Genomic DNA, 21,533 nt, shown 5'->3' with positions numbered 1-21,533 from the left:
AAATGGACAAGACAGTTAAGTCTCCACTGACTAAGTTCACAGGCTAGTGCAGGAGACAGATCAAAGCCAAGTGAATATATAAGAATTTCCATCAGTGCTTTGAAGAAAACGCATAGGGCATGGTACAAGAACGGGAAGATGCACATGAGCCGGGGTGTCAAGAAGGATCTCTGAGGAGGGAGCTTTAGAGCCAGAAGGTGGCCTGTCCTCGGTCTGGGGGATGGGGGAAGAGCATTTCAGGCAAGAGGACAGTGAAGCCTTCAAGAAGGCAAGCTGTGAGCTCCAGCAGCAAAAGTGGCCAGCCTGAGGTGGAGAGCAACGAGCGAGAGGCATGCCACGGTAAGACACCAGGAGATTAGGGCTGAAATCTTGCAAACTGAGGATCTTTCTCCCTCAAAGCAAAGCTGGAGTTTTGAAATTCATTCAACGAGCAAGTCAGACATGGTGGGATGGCTGAAGATGAAGATTCCTGCTCTCCATGAGAATATCTACCGGAAAGATCTGTGAAAGATACAAGGGCAGAGTACCATGGATGAAGGAGAAAACTCCATGAGAGAGGGACAGCCAAAATTTGGCAAGCAATGCCTTTGGAGAAGAACTGAAGTGAAGATGCACAAAAATGTGGCATGGTTCCACCTGGCTTCAGGGTGTGTGCCGTCCAACCTGAGGAGAAAGGGCTGTAGCTCAAGCAGGGAGAAGTAAGGAAGATGTGAACAAGGAATTCCCAATACAGCTGACGGGCAGAAAGAAGACATGGAAAGTCTTCGCCTGGGATCCCGCACAGAATCAGAGCTGGGCTCTACAGCTAATCCCAGTTGTGGAAAGGACAGGCAACAAAACCAATCATGGGTAAGAAGACAGGGCAATGAAGAGGGAATAAAAGCGTCACAGAGAACAAAGAGGAGGAGAAAAATGCCAGGGAAAACAATGCCAGGAAAGACAATGCCTGTGATCTTGACTTAAAAAACAATGGCATTTTTAAAGATATATCCTACATCTTAATTGTGTCCTTAAATCTTTTTACTTCTTTTTAACAAAAGAGCCAGGGTTATTTTAATGTGATGTAACTTCAAAAAAACTTGGCAAACCATTTAGTAGTATATGACAAAAAACAGTACATTCTCTTAATTAAAAACAAACACATATACCTTTTCCCTTAAATTAGCAAACCTGCCCCAAGTTTTCCCAAAGATCACTGAGCACAGCATGTGAGGTATCTTTTGTGGGGAAATGGCTTACTTTGAAAGTGTACTCCCAGTATTTGTCAGCTCTTTTTCTCTGGACTCCTTTCAACATTATCTTCTCAATGTGTACGGCTGAAAGAAAAAAACACACGCTGACTTGTGCTTCAAAGACTACAGACACATTTCACTTACCTAAAGTAACCCTAAAAGTTGACAAGTGCTTAACAATTAAGCTACTCACTTTCATCTTTATGACTGGTCTTAAATCATGAACTTAAAAAGACAAAAAAACTAGAAGCACAGCGATGTGCCATCCACCCATGAAAAAAATTTTTTTCTATAGCTATACAACATGCTGAGTGTTTAATTTCAAACACTCAGCTAACACCAAAGATATTAAGGATAAAAATAAAAGGTACCTGCAATTAAGATATTTTTCCAAATGATAATCTTCCAAATTGTTATACAGATTACCACAAATATGGCATTTTAATATCAACTAAATATGGTTCTTTCAATTATTAATACATAGTAGGTATATATTAGAAAATATCTAGTTTTATATTTAATTTGTTAAAAAACTATTCAAAAGTAATATACCAAGCTGATAAAAATTTCTAACTGGGAATCTAAGAATTATTTTTCTCAAATGTAACCTTCAGTATCATATAATGGTAAATATAAACTGAACATTATAATAAAGGTTCATTGTGGCAAAGATTTTTCACATTACAGAGATGAAACAGTAAGCATAAATTATATTAAACTTTAAAACACTCTGAATTGAACTAGATAATCAGTTTATTTATGAAGTAAGCAAACACATAAATCCCCCAACTATCCATTTTACAACCCCTTTAATAAAAGTACCACCTTAGGAAACAAATCAATTTCAAAAGAGCCAATCTACTAAGTGTACTCTACTCTAAGGACTTGAAGACACTGCTGTTCAGGGTATAAACAGAAGAAACCAAACTTTCAGGATAATGAGGGAGATAATATCAGGCTGATAATGAATATGCTAAAGATTGCAAAGAAGAGGTTAGAAAAGTAACTCAACAGAATGGGGGGGTACACTGTTGGATTCAGGAGAGCAGGAGATGGAGGAAAAGGGGGGCATTCATTCATTTTGCCTTAGAGGAAGAAGTTAAAATAGACAAAGTGGAATACACAGTGACAAAAGCATAGAGGAGGAGTAAGACTGTTAAAAGACCATGGAAGGTGGGCAATGAGAAGGCATGAAGCATAAGATACAGAAATACACAGGTGAAAAGACATTTATAATAAACAAAAGATATAACATTGCCAGTATTTTGTGTCAGCTTCCCAAATATATAGTATTTGGTGGCCTGCTTGTGGGCCAGTTTCCCCTTTGTGGGCCAGAAATGTTGAGGATAGAAACAACAGAAAATCTCAAAAAGCCAGGCAAGAGCCTGTAACTCCTTAGAACTGTACAACAGTAAGAGAGCCAAAGTGGTGATGGGAGGGTATGCTGTTTCCAAAAGCTATTATATTAAGTTAAAGGATGACACCATTAAATAAAAATCTTCTGAACTAATCTTATATTCAGAAATAAAGCAGCTCTTCTTCTTCAAATCATTGGGCTCAAGGGTAGGGGATCTTGGGTTTTATCTGGTCAGAATCCAATTTCACTTCGCAGAAAAAGCCACTATGACACTACAGGATATGGGAACACAGCTTCAGCGATGATTTCAAGTTCTGTCTGGTGTTGGGTACCAGAATCAAGGTAAGAGAAGACAAGAGTATGTGGTGAGGAATGGCCATAGTGAAAGTACCCCCAGCCCTCATAAATTAAAACTAAAAATCATGTATTACACTTTTTAAGAAGTAGGAATACAAGAAAAATCATCTACGGTGCCACCTTTACAGTTAATTGTCGGCATTTTGATATAATCGCTTTGTTCTTCTAAAATATTTTTATTAAAAAAAAGAACCTTCATTGTAAAACCAACTCCACTTTAGGTTATTTGTATGTTCAACGAGCTTAACTGAGGTAGTCTGATTAAAGTAGTTAATCTGGAAAGATAGGAGTACCGTGATAGTCTTGAATAGAAGTGGTCATTATGTAAACACTTATGTTCAACATCAAACATTCAGACCTATTTTTCCTGTGAGGAAAAATGTATTACACAAAACGGATTATTACTGGGAAAAAAGAAGACATAATGACATAAATTCAAAATTTTTATAACTGAGTGTGAAGCTTATCATATATCCCTGGCTCTTTTAAAGCCCAGATGGCAGTCTACATTTTCCATTTCGGTTTCTTTCCCAGAACAGGTTAATGGCTCCCCAAATGCAAAGACAAAAGAATATTTGAATTCATTCCTGTTCAGATGGCAATGTTCTTCCATCCATTCATTCCAGCCCTCTTAAAAACTGCATTATTGCAGGAAGAATGGATTTATAAGTAACTTGTTCACTCTTACAGAGAACTTGTATAAAATTCACTTTTTCAGTAGACACTGAGCTCAATTCTACAAATAAAGCACTATACTAAATACTCTGGGGGTCTCTGCCCCCCAGAAGCATGCAACCAGGTTTAAGATCCAGCCAAGACAACGGACTACAGAGTAGAATGACTGCGTGCATGCTAGGACAAGCAGGGCTGTGGCGCAGGAGACACCTAGCGTGCAGATGGCAGAACTAGGAGGACTGGCTCTTGAGCGAAGCCTAGGACCAGTAGGACTTCTCCACTTCAAAAAGGAGAATAAAAAGTTTAGAGTTAATCAGCGTAAAGAGCACCCTGTAATTTTTTGATGTATTAATGCTTTAAGTTTACAAAAAAATAGAGCATACCTTCTCGCTGAGCTCTGTGAGGTGCCACGGTAAGTCCGTCCTGAGGTACTGGAGCTTGCTCTATTAAACTGCTCTCGTTATTTTGCATGTAATCACCATGAGCAGAGTTGTTCTAGATGAGAAAGAGGGAGATATGTTAACTTACACCATGGACTAAGAGTAATGATCACAGATTTAGGTCTTCCCGTTTTACCAACAATCATTTCAGTGGCAATTTTTAGAGATCCAATAGGCGACTGCACACTATGGGCACAAAGGCACAGTGTCAGAGCCGCAAGCAGAAGACGAGCACTCTATTCAAGTATCGACTGTCCTAGCTTTCTTGGGACACAGAAAATTGCTTAATACTACACAGAGTTGCCAATGATGTCAATTCTGAACCAGAATCAAAGGAACACATAACAGCAAATGGTGTCCTTTACACTAATCCCCCATAGGGAATGGCATGTGTACTTTTTACAAGAATCACCACACCATTTTTATTCATTGTTTGGGTTTAATAACAGTCTAAAAAGATGCTTTGTTAGGAAAAAGTCTTAAGAAAGGTATCATCAATATACGCCAAGGATTTCTGAACAAGAATATGTATGGACAGGGAGTTTACCATTAAGGTTCAGTCATCTAACAGCAACTGGGTGCTCTAAACCTAACTGAGTTTGCTCAGCCAGTCCCTAGTGACCTGGAGTAACCTTGACTCCTAGATCTGCTGCTTGGAGTAATAAAGGGGATGTCAAACTTACACACAGCTTGCCAGAAATCAAGCACTGTCAGGTACAAACTGTTACAACATCATATTGATTAAGTAAAAATAAATAAATAGCCTTATGACAGTTTTTTATTACAACTGGCACCTTATTCCCTACCATTATGTATGTGCAGAATCTCAAAACACTACTCATATCAAAATCACCTCGGTTTGAAGAATCAATTATGATTTTACAAATCTGTAGTAAATATACATTAATATTTTTTTCTGTAAAAAAATTAGGCAAATAGAAGGCCTAGGCTCCCCACAAATCTCAATGTAAAAATATTTTGTTCTGCTGTATAATCACGCATCCTGACCTGACAGTAAGTATGAATTGCTCTATTTATGAGAATAGAGCACATTATATACTTTTGGGAGCTAAACTTCTGCCTTCTTGTCTCTCTTTACCTAAAAACCCAAGGAAACAAAGACTGTCTACCTAGAACCATTTAATAAGGAGAGTACAGACCTCTTAAGTCAACACCCAACTTCTGAAACACTTAGCCTGATGGCCTTCACCAATTTTCAAGGTGACTCGTTTTTTAAAATGCAGATCTGAATTCTTTTAATAACAAAACCACGCATATCCTAACCCAGACCATATATTTTATTACAAAGTGTAAAACCACATTTACCTACAAGAGATTCTGCTTCTCAAAAATTTTAGTATTGCTGTAAATACTTTAAAAAACAAAGAAAATAAAGTGCTACATAATCTTCTCAAACAGCTGTGTTAACTGGAAGAAGCGTGGGTGAATAGGTTAACCTTTTCTTTTTTTTTTTTTTTGAGACAGGGTCTCTCTCCGTTGCTCAGGCTGAAGTGCACTGGCATGATCATAGCTCACTGCAGCCTCAAATTCCCGGCTTCAAGTGATCCTCTCAACTTGGCCTCCCAAAGTGCTGGGATTACAGGTGTGAGTCATTGTACCTGGCTGGTCAACCATTTCTTAAAGCGAAATATTTCTCTACATGGTTCCTATGTAGTTCACAAATTTAAAGCAATACTTTCAAATGTAAACTAATGCAAAATATGCAAAAAATGTTTTCATTAGTGAGATGCACAATAAGATACCCCTTTATACCCATTAGGATGACTATTATTTAAAAAGAGTGTTGGCAAGAATGTGAAGAAAATGGAACCCTTACACATTGATGGTGGAAACGAAAATAATATAGCTACTGCTGAAGACAGTTCCTCAAAATATTAAACACAGAATTATTTTATGATCCAGCAATTCCACTTCTAAGATATACCCAAAGGAACTGAAAGCAGAAATGCAAACATAATCTGTACACCAGTGTTCACAGCAGTTATTCACAATAGCCACAAGGTGGAAACAACTCCAAATCCATCAACAGATGAACAGATAAACAAAATATGGTGTACACATACAATTTCCTATGATTCAGCCTTAAAAAGGAATGCAATTCTGATACATAACAGAATTTGGATGAATCCTGAAGACAGTACGCTAGGTGAAAAAAGTCAGACACAAAAGAACAAATACAGCATGATTCTACTTATATGAGATACCTAGGATAGTCAAGTTCATAAAGAAAGTAGAATACTGGCTAGGTGTGGTAGCTCACACCTGTAATCCCAGCACTTTGGGAGGCTAAGGTGGGAGGATCACATAAGGCAAGTAGTTTAAGACCAGACTGGGCAACATTGCAAGACCCTATCTCTACAAAATAATTTTTTTTTTTTTTAATTAGCCAGAAGTGGTGGTATGTGCCTGTAGTCTTCTGTACTCTCAGTTACTTGGGAGGCTGAGATGGGAGGAATGCTTAGGCCCAGGAGTTCGAGGCTGCAGTGACCCATGATCGCGACACTGCACTTCAGCCTGAGCAATAGGGCAAGACCCTGTCTCTAAAGCAAAAGTAGAATAGTAGTTACGAGGTACTGGAGGGAATAGGGTGTTATTTTTTGAATGGGTATAGATTTCTGTTTGGGATGATAGAATGTTTGGAGACGGTGATGACTCATGACAATGGGAATGTACTTAATGCTGCTGAACTGTACGCTCTAAAGGAGATAAAATGAGAATTTTATGCTATGTATTTTACATCACAATAAAAACTAAAAACAGAAATGATCACACTGCCTCTACAAACATTAAATTGAAGCAACTGTATGAAAGTAGTTTGCTTCACAATCAAAATCTCATTTTTGAGTTCTGAAGTTAACTTTATGAACCCAATGTAACAACCAAGAAGTAGCCTCCTGTTTAATAACCTAGGGAGAAAAATGAAGTTTGAGTTTCTATCCAAAGTCCTAAGTTCATCATCCCATGGAATATCTACTAATTAAATGTTTCTTTTCTCCTCCAAGTCTCCGCATGTATCAATGCTATAAAATCATGTAGACTAAGTTTAGAAGCTATTACTAAACTCACTCATGTAACGCTGCATGAGCTGGAGATGAGAATTAGGCCGTTCGGCAGCTGCAGTGGTGGGTGGCTGCTCGGCGACGCTGTCTGCCCTGCACTCCCTCTTTACTTTCCTTAGGGGGAAGAGTAGCATAAAATCTGAGAACTCCTACTTTAATGGAATCGTATAAAGATGAATAGAACCCGCTTTATCTGTTAAGTTCAGATTCCCACGAAAATGCAGAACAGGTGAAATGCCAGAATCAGCATTTTACGAAGACTAGTTGGAGGAAAGTGTCAAGGCCAAGAGAAAAGTGGAGACTTTTTCTCTGCTTGAATCAAGAAAGCAGGGTTTAAAGATTCTAAGCCTGCAAAAATACACACAAGCATACAAGGAACTTCAGTACCAGTGCATTCTCCTTTCTTAATTTGCCTGAGGCAAAGCTTCTTCTGTCCTATTGCTTGCCTTAAGAGCTACTGATTAGCACAAACCTACATGGCACGTAGTTCAGGTGATCTAGATGGTTTTGCCACAGATCCCACGTAGACCCACCACAATTACATACTTCAGATTTCTTAACTGTGGGGACCTTGTGAAACAGCCAAGTAGCTGGACATCCTAAAAAACTCTTCTCTGAAAACATACCATTAGAACAAAGGTCATATTTGCCTTTTGTTGCTGTTAACCAACATCAAACCACAGATGGAGTTTTAGTTCACAAAAATCCAAGATATTCCGAACATAATAACAGAGCAGTAAGAGTTTATTTTTTAAAACCAAATTCACTAACTTCTTAAGTTTTCCCAATTGTCAAATGAGACTTAGAAAATTAACAGTAGTATCTAATAACATTCTATTAAGCTTCCATGGCAGATTAAAGGTAGTTAAAAATTATTGAATACTCCTCCCGCTGAAAAGTGGAACAAACTCCCCACTCAGTGGATCTAGGCTGGCTTTAGAATGTGCTGGTGGTGATGCTCTTCTAAAGTTAGGTCCTGGGAAGCCTCAGCCTGGGCCTCCTGGACACTTGGGCTTGGAGTACTGAGTCACCACGAGATATGCACTTCTGGCAGCTGCACTTGATGGACAACATGGAGAGAGGAGAGGGGTCTAGAGATGCCATCTGGGCCCCAGCTGCATTCCAGACACCCTAGAAGAGAGACAAACTCTTCACTATAGTTATCTGTCTAAATCCCTCACCCACAAAACTGTGAGAGATGGTAATAAAATGGTCATTGCTTTCAGTCACTAAGTTTGGGGGTAATTCTGTTCTTTAAATAGCCAGATTCATAGGTCTCCTCCTTCAGCACCAGCATCTGTACTTCCTTTGCCGACATGCTCTCACTACAGAAGGAAAACATCTTTTAACCCTAGAACTAGGAAGATGATTCAGAAATTGCTATATCCCTGGGCCAGCAGCCGCCACATCTTTAAATCCCCACACGAGGGTGTTTTGGGGTGAGGTGAAAAGAATGCATGCATGAGTGCACAAGAATCTAGAGAAGTGCACATCTCCTCCCCAGCCCACATCTGACTCTGCCTTCGCTGTCACAGCCTTGCCCCACGAGAGATGAGGGAGGGAGGCCAAGAGGTCCTCAGGAAGGATGTGAGCCTGGGCTCAGAAGCTAGAAGGAACTTCCATGCCTTCTAGCACCTGCAGCAGAGCCACTGCTTCACCCCCAGTGCAAAAACATTCTTAGAACCGTGTAGAAATGTAAGCTTATAGAGCATAAGAAGGATCTACGACCGTAAGTGATTTACTATAGTGTTGCCAAACACTGCATTAGGACTTGTGTTTCATGCCACTAGTTATTACAGAATGGGCAATTTCCCCAAACTAATAAAACTACTCAACACTCAATGCCACAACCTCTTTGTATGAGGGATGACCTCTTTCTCAAGCAAATACTCCCAAACATTACAGTATTTGGTTCACATGTGACCACGCCGTCTCCCATTTAGGACCACCAGTGAATTTCAATCATTTGATACCCAAGACAAAAATCAACTGTACTACGGGAAACTTCCCAATTGAGACACTTCTAACGAGAAACATAAAAATTCCCCAACATTTATGTTATCGAGTGTTCACTTCAGTGACCAAAGTTTAGTTATTCTCTTTCCAATCATAAGCAAGGCACTACCCCAATTCTACATCTGACTCACACCACCCCTCAAGTAGATCATAAACTGGAGATCAAACACTGCAGGCTACCTACCAACAACTATGCAGGCAATAAGAAAATAGGTTAATACATGACTTTTCCATCCTATCAAAATGTCACTGCTAGATCTGCACCAATTTATGCATGCCACACACAAAAGCTCAATTAACACAGGGAGTAGAAATAATCTGATTTTTTTTTTTTTAAGCCAGGATTTCCCTCTGTCTCCCAGGCTGGACTGTACAGTAATGCAATCACGGCTCACTTCAGCCTTGACTTCTCCACTCAAGCAATCTTCCCACCTCAGTCTCTTGAGTAGCTGGGACTATAGGCATGTACCACCACACCAGGCTAATTTTTTTTTAGAGATGGGGTCTTGCTATGTTGCCCAGGCTGCAAATAGACTGATTTGGAAGGCATATTAAATAAGCACAGCCAGTCAGCGACCACCCATTGAAGATTCAATTCAAATCTACACTTGTTCCATGCTTTTTATATAAAGAAACAATTCCTCTTATTTCCAAAATAATTGTGCCTATCCTGTATAACTGCAAATATTTTTTATAAAGTAAATACTGGTAAGTACAATTCAAAATAAGACAAAATCACTACATGATATACTTTTTTTTTTTTTTTTTTTTTTGAGGCAGAGTTTTGCTCTTGTTGCCCAGGCTGGAGTGCAATGACACCATCTCGGCTCACTGCAACCTCTGCCTCCTGGGTTCAAGCAATACTCCTGCCTCGGCCTCTGGAGTAACTGGAATTATAGGCATGCGCCACCACACCCGGCTAATTTTTGTATTTTTTAAAATCAGAGACAGGGTTTCACCACGTTGGTCAGGCTGGTCTCGAACTCCTGACCTCAGGTGATCCACCCGCCTCGCCCTCCCAAAGTGCGGGGTTTATAGGCTTTAGCCACTATGCCCAGCCTCAATATACTTAACCTTAAAGCAGTGTATCATATTGGTATTTTTCTTCGTCTCGCTGTATCACCCTGGCTGGAGTGTAGTGGCACAATCTCGGCTCACTGCAATGTCTGCCTCCCGGATTCAAGCGATTCTGCTGCCTCAGCCTCAGGAGTAACTGGGATTACAGGCGCCCACTACATGCCCAGCTAATTTTTGTATTTTTAGTGGAGACGGGTTTCACTATATTTGCCAGGCTGGTCTCGAACTCCTGACCTCAAGTGATCCACCCGCCTCGGCCTCTCAAAGTGCTGGGATTACAGGCATGAGCCACCGCACCCAGCCTAGTATTTTGCAAAGCTATGTATTTTCCAAGTCCAAACACAGGAAATTATGACTGAGCAATTATGACATACACAACGCTGACAAAAAAAAAAAAAAAAAAAAAAGAGGCACAATGCCTGAGCCTTTGGGGAACTTAAAATTCTAGTGTGAAAGGTCAAATTTATTTTATTTATTTACTGATTTTTAAGACAGGGTCTCACTCTAGTACCCAGGCTGGAGTGCAGTGGCATGATCTCAGCTCACTGCAGCCTCTGCCTCCAGGGCTCAAGCAATCCTCCTGGGCTCAAGTGATCCTCCTGTCTCAGCCTCCTGAGTAGCTGGGACTACAAACATGCACCACCACACCCGGCTAATTTTTGTTATTTTTCTGTAGAGATGCCCGGGCTGGTCTTGAACTCCTGGGCTCAAGCGATTCACCCGCCTCAGCCTCCCACAGTGCTGGGATTATGGGTTGAGCCACCACACCTGGCCTGAGAGGTCAATCTTAAATATTAAAAAGACAAAGAATCACAGAAGTACCAAAATTACAATGATATATGTGCATCTAAAATTCAGCAGCAGCAAATAATCTTTTAAGACTGCCATAGGGACAATTTCAGAAAACACCATACAAGAGGCAATGGCATGAGCCCAGCCTGGAATGAAAGGGAGGATATATGAAAAAAGAGTGGGAAGAAGAGATTTTGAGTCTGAAGACTTATTAGAGGTCAGGGTCTATCAGTCACTGAAAGAAAACGTAGTATGATTAAGTATTGCCTTAGAAAAGTGTATCTGGCAGTAGTATCCAAAAGATTAGAGGTGGGAAGGCTAAAAAGCAGGGGAATCAGGAGGCTACTATAAAAGTCTCGGCATATGTTCTCACTCATAGGTGGGAACTGAACAATGAGAACACTTGGACACAGGAAGGTGAACGTCACACACTGGGGCCTGTCATGGGGTGGGAAGACAGGGGAGGGATAGCATTAGGAGATACACTTAATGTAAATGACAAGTTAATGGGTGCAACACACCAACATGGCACATGTATACATATGTAACAAACCTGCACGTCATGCACATGTACCCTAGAACTTAAAGTATTTAAAAAAAAAAAAGTCTCGGCATAAAGTCCCAAGAGAGAATGGTGTCAGGTAAGGATGAGGAAAGTGTCCATTCAGGATGTGATGGGAGAAGACGATTAAGGTCATCAAACAACCCAGAGTGACTAGAAACATAATGGTACCATTGAGAGAACTGAGTGAGTCTCGAAGATTTTTAAAAAATCAATCATGTGTTCTTTTCATACAGATTCACGTTAGAGTGACAGTTGACATTCAATGAGATATACACCATAAGGGCACGCACGGGTATGCGCGTGCACGCGCGCGCGCGCACACACACACACCCCTTCAACTGGCTCCCACTGCAACCCACTGACAACCTATTCTCTTAACATGACCTTCGAGGCCCTCTATAACCTAACCCTACTATCTCTTCAAATGTCTTTCTTTTCCACTTTCTTCTCTCCTTCTTCTTGAGACAGCGTCTCACTCTGTTGCTCAGGCTAAAGTGCAGTGGAACCCACAGCTCACTGCAGCCTTGATCTCCTAGGCTCAAGTGATCCTCCCACCTCAGCCTCCTGAGTAGTTGGAACCTCCTGAGTAGTTGGGACTACAGGTACACAACACCACACCCAACTAATTTTTTTTTTCTTTTTACTTTTTGTAGAGATGGGGGGGTCTCACTAAGTTGTCAGGGTTGGCTTCAAACTCTTGGGCTCAAGCGATCCCTCTGCCTCAGCCTCCCAAAGTGTTGAGATTACAGGCGTGAGCCACCACACCTCACCTAATGTCTTATTTTTCTACTCATCCACTGCAACCAAATTGTGCTAATCACTCTATGAATAATACATATATCTCACTCCTGTTTACCAAGCATTTTCATTTACATTAACACATTCATCCTCACAACAATGATATGAAACAGGTAACAATGACATCCCTACTTTGTGCTGGACAATCTGCAGTCTGGGAAGACTAAATAATTTGCCAAAATTAACTTTTCAAAATATAAATCTGACCTCAAATAAATGACTTCTTAAATGAGCACAGAACACTTCTAATGAGCTAAGGCATTTAGAAAGGAACTAAAGGTCAAATGTTCCCGAGAGCATAGGAAGAACAGAAGGAAGCCAAGTGCCCCTGGCCCAGCCAGGCTACACCTGTAACATAAACACCCGATCAGGCCCTTCCCTTCTAGATTGACTGTTTACAGAGCAAAGAACCCCAAAATGTCAGTGGATGAATGAGGCTTTTGTGACAAATAATTCTTATTAAGTAAAAGAAGTACTGTTACACACAGTCCTCCATGACGAAAAACAGTCAATGAAATAAGTTCAGTCTGCCTTGAGAGTAGTACAGGCCTTTTTGCTTCCCTTTAAAAAAACACATAAATAAAATTAGCTTAACATTTCTCAAGAGAAAAATACTAAATAAGTTAAAAATTGGCCAATTTAACAGCTTTTATAAAAAAGGTAAAAAAAATGTTAATTATTCCATGGATTCTAGTCTGTGCTCCGAACAAAGAATCATGTAACTTAACAAAACTGCAAAACAGCTTTAAGTTATAGAATAGTTTTCTAGCTAAATATGAAAGCAGGATAAGGATTTAAGTAGATTATAGCTGCATAAGAATCATCATCTAAATCTAAAACATGCATTTTCTTCATCCCCATCCCCAAATCCAATACGAGGAAAGTATCTATTTTAACGTTCTGTGATGCACGAAATTCCTTCCTTTGGGTTTATCTGTAGAATACTACATCTTTACAAGTACTAACAAAAATAAAACAACTGCTCCGAATAAATGTGTCTCAAATACCACCTTTCCAATTGCCCGGCCTTCGCTAACATCAATCTATTCACAGGGATGGTAACAGAGAATATATAAAATACTCCACTATAAGGATTTTTATTAGGTTAAAAAAAAAAAGAAAACATATTCCTGAAAACACTGCAGGTTGTCTTAGTGGAAAATATGCACTGAGCGCTAATCTCAAGAAAGGATGCATGTTCAAGACCGCATGCGAATTATTTTGTGAATTAATACAATCACCAAAACCTCGAAAGTTATTATCCCCATTTTACAGATTACACTGTAAATTATCCCCATTTTACAGGTAAGACTCGGGATTTAAGTGGCCTGGCTGACAACTATTACAGAGCTGGTGGCAGAGTTGAAACATAAGTCTCCAAGTCTTGGGCTCTACTAAACATGGTTATCATTCTTCAAGGTCTTCTAATAGCCTCTACGACACTCTTCCTGACCCCCTCGCCACACAAAAAAAATTAAGGCAACATGTATGTACAGTACATGTACAGTTATCCCCCAATACCCATGAGGAATTGGTACCAGAACCTCCCAATACCAAAATTCAAAAGTGCTCCAGTCTGGAAATAAAATGGCCTAGTATTTGCATATAACCTATGTACATCCTCCTGTATACTCTAAATAGCTCCGGATTACTTATATCTAACACAACATAAATGCTGTGTGAATAGCTGTTACACTGTATTGTTTTGGATTACACGAAAAAAAGTCTGTACGTGTTCGGTACACATGTAATTTTTTCCCTAATATTTTTGATCCATAGTTGGTTGAATCCCCGGATGTAGACACCATGGGTATGTATAAATAAATCACACAGACATATTTTAGTCAACTTGAGAAAAAGAATGTACTTCCTCTCCACATCCAGCACCCGCTCCCGCCTCCCACCATGGTATACATGAGACTTTTTCTGAGTTCTCCTTACCTGGAAAATGACTGCATAGAAAAATGTAACTGGGGAAGGAACTCAGGATTTTAATAATTATTTCCTACTAAAATAATCACTATTTAACTCTAATATATTCTAAAAAGCCTCTTCCAAATGACTTTTATAACTGAATTGCTTTTATTCTTTGCTGTAGCCAAACCAACCTAAAATTTCCCATGAAAGACACAGCTGTTTCTGGCCCCCACTCTCAGTATGTGAGACGCTGTGCCCACTTCTCTACCACCACCATCTACACAAGGCTGAGCTTTCACCTGCAACTGCTAACATTTATTGAAGACCATGAACCAGATACTACTCTACAAGTAAGGAGGACGCCTTCACTGAATCCTAACACTCCCAGAGTGGCGGGAGGGAAGACTCAGGCAGCACCCACGACCCCAACAACACTATTCACTTTAAAATATCAACCCAGCAGCAGGGGCCAGTGAGTTAAATAAAGGTATTTATTAATATTACCAATAAACATTAGAACTGGTCATTTTAAAAGAGCTTTTTTTTTTTGAGACGGAGTCTCGCTCTGTTGCCCAGGCTGGAGTGCAGTGGCCAGATCTCAGCTCACTGCAAGCTCCGCTTCCAGGGTTTACGCCATTCTCCTGCCTCAGCCTCCTGAGTAGCTGGGACTACAGGCGACCACCACCTCACCCGGCTAGTTTTTTGTATTTTTTAGTAGAGACGGGGTTTCACCGTGTTAGCCAGGATGGTCTCGATCTTCTGACCTCATGATCCGCCCGTCTCAGCCTCCCAAAGTGCTGGGATTACAGGCTTGAGCCACTGCGCCCGGCCCTTTTTTCTTTTTTTTTGAGACAAGAGTCTCACTCTGTCACCCAGGCTGGAGTGCAGTGGCATGATCTCGGCTCACTACAACCTCCGCTTCCCAGGTTCAAGCAGTTCTCCTGTCTCAGCCTCCCATGTAGCTGGCACTACAGGCGCCTGCCACCACACCCAGCTAATTTTTATATTTTTAGTAGAGATAGGGTTTCACCTTGTTGGTCAGGATGGTCTCGAACTCCTGATCTCAGGCTATCCACCCGCCTCGGCCTTCCAAAGTGCTGGAATTACAGGTGTGAGCCACTGTGCCTGGCCAAAAAATCATCTTTTTTAGTGCCTCCTATAATAACTGAAATTCTGACAATCAACCTTTTCCCTCTCATTTTCAGTTACTCTCTCACTAGGATTCTGGCGGCCACATCCACATTCAAGTTATCTTTAAGTAGCACCGATTACGTTAAAATTCTTTTAAGAGTTTTCTTCCAATGTTTCCTATATTGCAAAGTTAATCAAAGCACTTGCTCTATCAAGTACAATTTAGCTAACTAAACTACGCAATGAAAAAGTAACAATTTTGCAAGGTTTTCCTTCTTTTTTTTTTTTTTTGAGACAAAATCTCACTCTGTCGCCCAGGCTGGAGTGCAGTGGCGCCATCTCGGCTCACTGCAACCTCCGCCTCCTGGGTTCAAGCGATTCTCCTGCCTCAGCCTCCCAAGTAGCTGAGACTACAGGCACATGCCACCACGGCCGGCTAATATTTTTTGTATTTTTCTTAGTAGAGACGGGGTTTCACCATATTGGCCAGGCTGGTCTCAAACTCCTGAACTTGTGATCCGCCCGCCTCAGCCTCCCCAAGTGCTAGAATTACAGGAGTCAGCCACCGCGCCCGGCCACAAGGTTTTCCTTTTAACTAAATGCACCACTTTTAGTAAGTGAAGGACCCATGGCTACTTAATTTTTGTGGATTCAAATGATGAACTCAAATATGTTTTGTGAGTTCAAATAACATGAAAACACAGGATGATTTTGTGCCTTAGTATCGAAAGTTTACATTTTTATCTTTCATTCAAATATTAGTACTATTAGCCAAGCAATTAAGCTCTGAAGATCTTGATGACACAATCTCCAGAGAATCGCCATACCATATTAATCAATAACCACTACTATGATCGTCTACACGTTTTATGCTTCTTATACCTTTGTGTCGCTAGTTGGGGGCTAAACCTCCAAAATAAGAATACCCATTTTCCTCAACAGTTAAAGAATGTCTTTAAGTATGCAAACATTACTTGCCTGTCTTGCTTCCTGTCTTTTCAATGAAACAGCAACAAAACTAGTACCTTTTAAAATATGTATGCATCTTTTTGTTGCTAACACAAAATTTATAGTTTGGCTTCCTAATAACAGGAACACACCCACTTTAAAAACCAAGCGTTTTCAGCTATGCTATATCATCAGTCTGTAACTTCGTAACACAGGATTGTACCAATCACACAGAGTTCCTAGGACACTATTAATGAGTGTGACTTCACTACTGCTCCCTGGACTATTTGTTGAATTTTGTACAAGTTACTGGCAGTCCACCACAGTCGTGTTAAGAACGTGAGATTTATGTACAAGCCTAAAAAGAATGCTGACATTTAAGTTGTAATCCAATGTAATATTTACTATAAAGTAATCCAAATAACAAAGAAAAACTCTGGAAATGTTACTCTTAAAAGTAAAAACATCTTTGTTGAGTTTTCCTGCATTTCCAAAGTAACCTAAAAAGTATATTCTACCGGCAACCTGTGGACCTGATACTTCAACTATTAACACTGTAACCATGGCATGTCACTAACAGTTGCTGGGTCCTGTCAACTTCAAAGCATGTAATATAAAATTGGCATTAAAGACATGTTCTATCTGTAAATGTAATTAGTTTTTAAATTTTTTAATAGACAAGCTGATTCAGTACTGGATACAAGTAAGTCTTGTGAGCCAGGGACACTATTCTGGACCAGTATACTATTACTTTAATAAAAAAGAATTAAAAGGACACTAACTTTATGTTAACCAATAGTAAGGCTGAAAATACGTCGTTTGGCACACCAAAGATCTTAGACAGTAGTTAAGAAAAAGAATGACTCCCAATTAAAGTGGCATACTTGTGTCTAAAAGGTTACTTTCGGGGGGTGGGGGGATGCTGCCACACAAATTTCCCTTTACCAGGGTTATCGCCACGGCCCAGCACTGCCGAGCGCAGCATCCACGTGGTTCTCGAGACCCGCTGGAAGTCTTCGGCGCTAGCCCAAGACTTGGCCTCCGCGGGAAGAGGCCAAGAGAGCGCCGGGGGCGGGGCCGGTGCGCCGGTCACATGGGCTGCGCGCGGCCGCCATCTTGCAGGGCGGGGGCGGGGAAGAGTACCGCGGCCCGGGCCCCACACCGCCGTGCGCTGGCCCCGGGCGTCGCGTGACCTCCGGGCCCCTCCGGCGGGCCGCGGCGCCTCCACGCGAGGGGCGCGCGAGCTTCGGGCTCCTCCCTGCCGACGGAGAGGTGCGCCCGCCCTCCCGGCGGCGGGAGGCCGAGAACAGCCGGACAGGATTGCCGCGAATGAGGGCTTAACTCAGCCCACCCGTGCATCAGCGGCCTCTGGAGTGACTGCCTGGGAGCAACATCATCAGATAAAAGGTCCTCAAGGCCAGAACAAGCCACAGCTGGGACTCGGAGGTCACTCTAAGCAGCAGAAAATGCGGGGTCGTAACAACTTAATGAGATGCGAATGATGTGTTACGGTAACCCTAAACAACTGCTGGAGAAGTTCACCACACCACCAAGCGTCTAGAAATAGCCCAGTGTCACCTGTAGTACGCGGCCCCTAAGATTTATTCCCCCACTTCAGTTGATGGCCACAGCACAGGACACGTCCTGAGCAGTGATGTGCTGAGGTTAATGGCAGAATGCCCAACTTCACTTTGTCCATCCCTCCCAGCACTCACTGGTTACAGAAAAAAGGTCACGCACTGCGGTCAACATAAAATCACATTACCCTGGTCTGCACGCATCCCTCCCCTTCCTCTACTTGCCCTCCAACACGCTCATTAAAAGCACAATTTAAAGAAAGAAAAGGGAAAGAAAAAAAGACTTCCAGCAGTTGCATCAGAAATCAGTACCCTTGTTGGAATAGTATGAATGGCATGACAGAAGAGGTTCCACTGTGGGACATTTTCTTTAGGCCTGCAATTTAAGGCCATCTTTACAATATTGTATGTTATTACAGTAACATTTGAAATGAGCATTGTTCCTGAATTCATGTTTTGGTCTCTAAATTTAATGGCTGTGCGGCATATAGGACTTTTGGGAAATTAACGAGTAGGCTGAAGGATGGAAGAGGCTTTTACCATCAGAACACGCACTGCATGCTAGTAGTAAACAGGCACTGGAAGATGACAAAATTTCAAACTCACCGAGATAACGCTGGGCACTAGCATTACATCTGAGTTTGATAAAATACGTCCCAAAACATGAGTCAGTTACCTCACACAAGTCTCGTTTTAAAAAAGAGGGGTTCAGGCTACATTATCTCTAATTCCTTCCAGCCCCAAATCCATTGATTCCACGGGTACTGAGTCCACAAAGCCACTAGTAAAATACCATGCCCGATTTTAGTTCTAGGTACTAAATGACAGCAGATATATAGACTGAATTAACGTTCAAGCAAGGAGAAGAGAAAATCCCCTTTTCCAGTATCTCCTAGAGATCACCTAAGCTGAAAAACATGGCATCCAAATCAACACCTCTCAAAAGCCTGTGACCCCACAATCTCACTTTACAGTCTCCCACTTACTGAAACCTACTCCTCCCCCCGCTTCCCATGGAAAGGTCCTCCTTAAAGACTTCACTGGACCCTAATTATCATTAAATTGCTTTCATGGCTGTAATAAAATTTCATCTTTAATGTTTCCGACAAGTGGCTCATTTGGATTCTCGTCTACTACATTTCGATGTTTAAGTAGTTCTTTTGGGCAACATTAACGCCTATCGTAAACGCCCAACAAATATCCCGGAACCCCAATCTGCACGCAGGAATCAAGCCCGTGAGAAAGCAAGTCTGCCGGAGGGAAAGAGCATCCCAGGCCGCGCTAAGAGATGTTTCTCCACCCGGACAACCTGCCTTACTACTCATCTCAGATCCATTTGCAGGTGTCTACGTCAGATGTCTGCTGGGAACACAAGCCCTCAGAGCAGGAGCCAGAAGGACCCGTACGACCCCTTTTAACTCAGGCACACGCTGGGCAAAAAAAGTCCCTCTGTGCCAAAGACAAGGGCGGCTCGCCGGGAGCACACCTTCAGGACACCCAGCCGAGGGCCAGGCAGAGCCCCGAAACGGGAGGCGGAGCCCCGGCCAGGCAGGCGGGGAAGGACGGCGCTGCCCGGGGCTCACTGCGGCTGGCTCTCGCACAGGTTCCTCCAGCGCCCCGCAGCTCCCGCACCGAGCGCTGAGATGCTCAGAGCCAAAAACGTCCCGACACTCTTCCTCCGAGAAGGGCCCTGGGCGGGAAGCTCCACGTCTTCCGTGGCAACACCGTGGCACGGAAGAGACTTCTAGAGCATTCTGTGATGGCGGGTGGCTGTGTCTGCCGGGGTGTGGGGTGGGGTGGGGGAGTGGAACGGAGCGGCCCAGCGAGACGAAGCCCAGCCCTCTGGCACTGGGAGCTGCCGGGTGGGGATTCCGAGCCACCTGCGCCAGGCTCTGCGCCGGGCTGGGGCTCGGGCAAGGGACGTCCGAGAGCGAGGCCGGGGAGGCCGGCAGGGCAGCGGTCGCACCGCGAGTCCAGGGAAGCTCCGTGCGCCTTACCTGGGCCCTGGGGCCGGCAAACTTGCACGGCTCCACCTCCAACTCCGCGTCCTCGGGGCCCCCGCGGAGCGCGGCGCGGAGCCTCTCCAAATGTTCCCTCAGGGTGACCCGCTGGTGAAAGGAGAAAGCCGGGTGCAGCGAGGCCATGGTGAAGAGCAGCAGCAGTTCCTCCTGGGCCCTGGAGCCGAGCCCGCCGCCGGCCCGGGGCTCCGCAATGCCGCCTTCCGGGCCCGAGCCGTCCTTTTCGGCGTCCTGCTCGCCGTCGCCGTCCTCGCCGCGCTCGTCGTCCGCGCCACCCCGCGAGCCCTCGCCCCGGGCCGCGCGCAGGCTTTTGAGCACCGAGTCCACCTGGGGTAGCAGGCGGTGCAGGCGGCCAGCGGCCTCCCGGTTCTCCGAGCCCAGCAGCGCCAGGTAGACGATGAGGCGCGAGCGCACCGCGGGCTCTCGGAAGTCGGCCAGCGGCCCCGGGTCCGAGAGGCCGTTGGCCTTGGCCTCCGAGTCGCGCAGGTAGTGGTAGTCCTTGCGCGCCAGGTCTTCCAGGCACGAGCCGAGGAAGCGCAGCTCCAGCGGGTTGCACAGGTCCAGCAGTCCGCACATGAACTCCAGGCGCTGCGCCGAGCCCAGCACCAGCCCGAACCACTCGTATACCCGCTCCTGCTCGCGCAGCGCCGCTGAGGTCCCCCCGCCGCCGCCCGGCATACCCGCCCCCGCCGCCGCTCCACCAGCAACAGGCGGCCCGAGCCCCCGGGGCGGCGGCGGCGGCGGCAGCGGCGGCAGAGGGCCCCGCGGCGGGCCCGCGGGCGGCGGCGGCGGGGGGCGGCAGTCTCGGCGGCGGCGCGGAGGCGCCTTCGCGCCCGGCCGCGCGTCCGCCTCGGGCTCCTCCGCCTCGGGCGGCGGCTCCGCGGGGTGCGTTGGCTTCAGCGGCAGCTTCATCCTCAGCATCCTCGGCTAGGGCGGCGCAGACATGCGAGCGGGGGCGGGCGGGAGGGGCCGCGAGGTGGGGCACGGGCCGAGGCGGCAGCGCTGCCGTCAGGAGCGGGGCCCCTCCATGCCGCCAGGGGAGGGCCCGGGCCGGGGGCGGGTCTCGGCCGGCGAGGGGGGCGGCGGCCGGCCGGCGGGGTCGCTGGCGTCGTCTTCCCGGGCCGGGGGCGGGGCGTGCCCGCGGCGGCTCCTCCCCCTGGGCTCCGCGCCGGTTCTGCGAGCCCGGTGCGGGTGGGAGCAAGCGAGCGAGGTGTCGTCCTTCCACCTCCCTCTCTCCGCCGTCCGCGCTGAGCCGGGGCGGCGGTGCCTGAGCGGTTCCCTCGCGAGCCGGTGAGGACGGAGCGGCTGGGTGAGGAGGTGGAGCGGCCGAGCCGGGCGGAGAAGCTTGCGGGCTCCGCGCACCGCACTTCCGCCAATCAGCACCGCGAACCGACGGTGACGTCGCTTTCCCCGCCCCCCGGGGGGCTGCCTTTCTCCGATAAGCCACGCCCAACTGCTGGTCGGCCGCCTCCCTCTCGGCGGCTTCCGCGCGATCCTAAAGTCTGGTGCTCGGCGGGAGGAGAACGTGGGCTGAGGCCGTGGGGCGGCGCGAG

General features: G+C 44.6%; 1 protein-coding gene across 2 annotated transcripts in view; it reads right to left on the bottom strand.

Annotated features, from left to right (window-relative positions):
* ZCCHC2 (zinc finger CCHC-type containing 2) overlaps positions 1–21,299 on the bottom strand; it is a 65,199-nt gene extending 43,900 nt beyond the window's left edge. For both annotated transcript variants that reach the window (XR_004443964.1, XM_033239187.1), the window contains exons 1-3: positions 19,960–21,299; positions 4,005–4,116; positions 1,240–1,316 (exon numbers count right to left, since the gene is read on the bottom strand). Coding sequence is in view for 1 of the 2 variants with exons in the window: in XM_033239187.1 (XP_033095078.1) it covers positions 1,240–1,316; positions 4,005–4,116; positions 19,960–20,901 (1,131 nt within the window). In the remaining variant the exon portion in view is untranslated. The remainder of the gene's footprint in view (positions 1–1,239; positions 1,317–4,004; positions 4,117–19,959) is intronic.
* Between the last annotated feature and the right edge of the window lie 234 nt (positions 21,300–21,533).

Source organism: Trachypithecus francoisi, unplaced genomic scaffold (genome assembly GCF_009764315.1).
Source record: "Trachypithecus francoisi isolate TF-2019V2 unplaced genomic scaffold, Tfra_2.0 Contig01474, whole genome shotgun sequence".
Classification (NCBI taxonomy): domain Eukaryota; kingdom Metazoa; phylum Chordata; class Mammalia; order Primates; family Cercopithecidae; genus Trachypithecus; species Trachypithecus francoisi.
The sequence above is the reverse complement of the archived record's forward strand: the minus strand, read 5'-3'. Positions and strand labels throughout refer to the sequence as shown.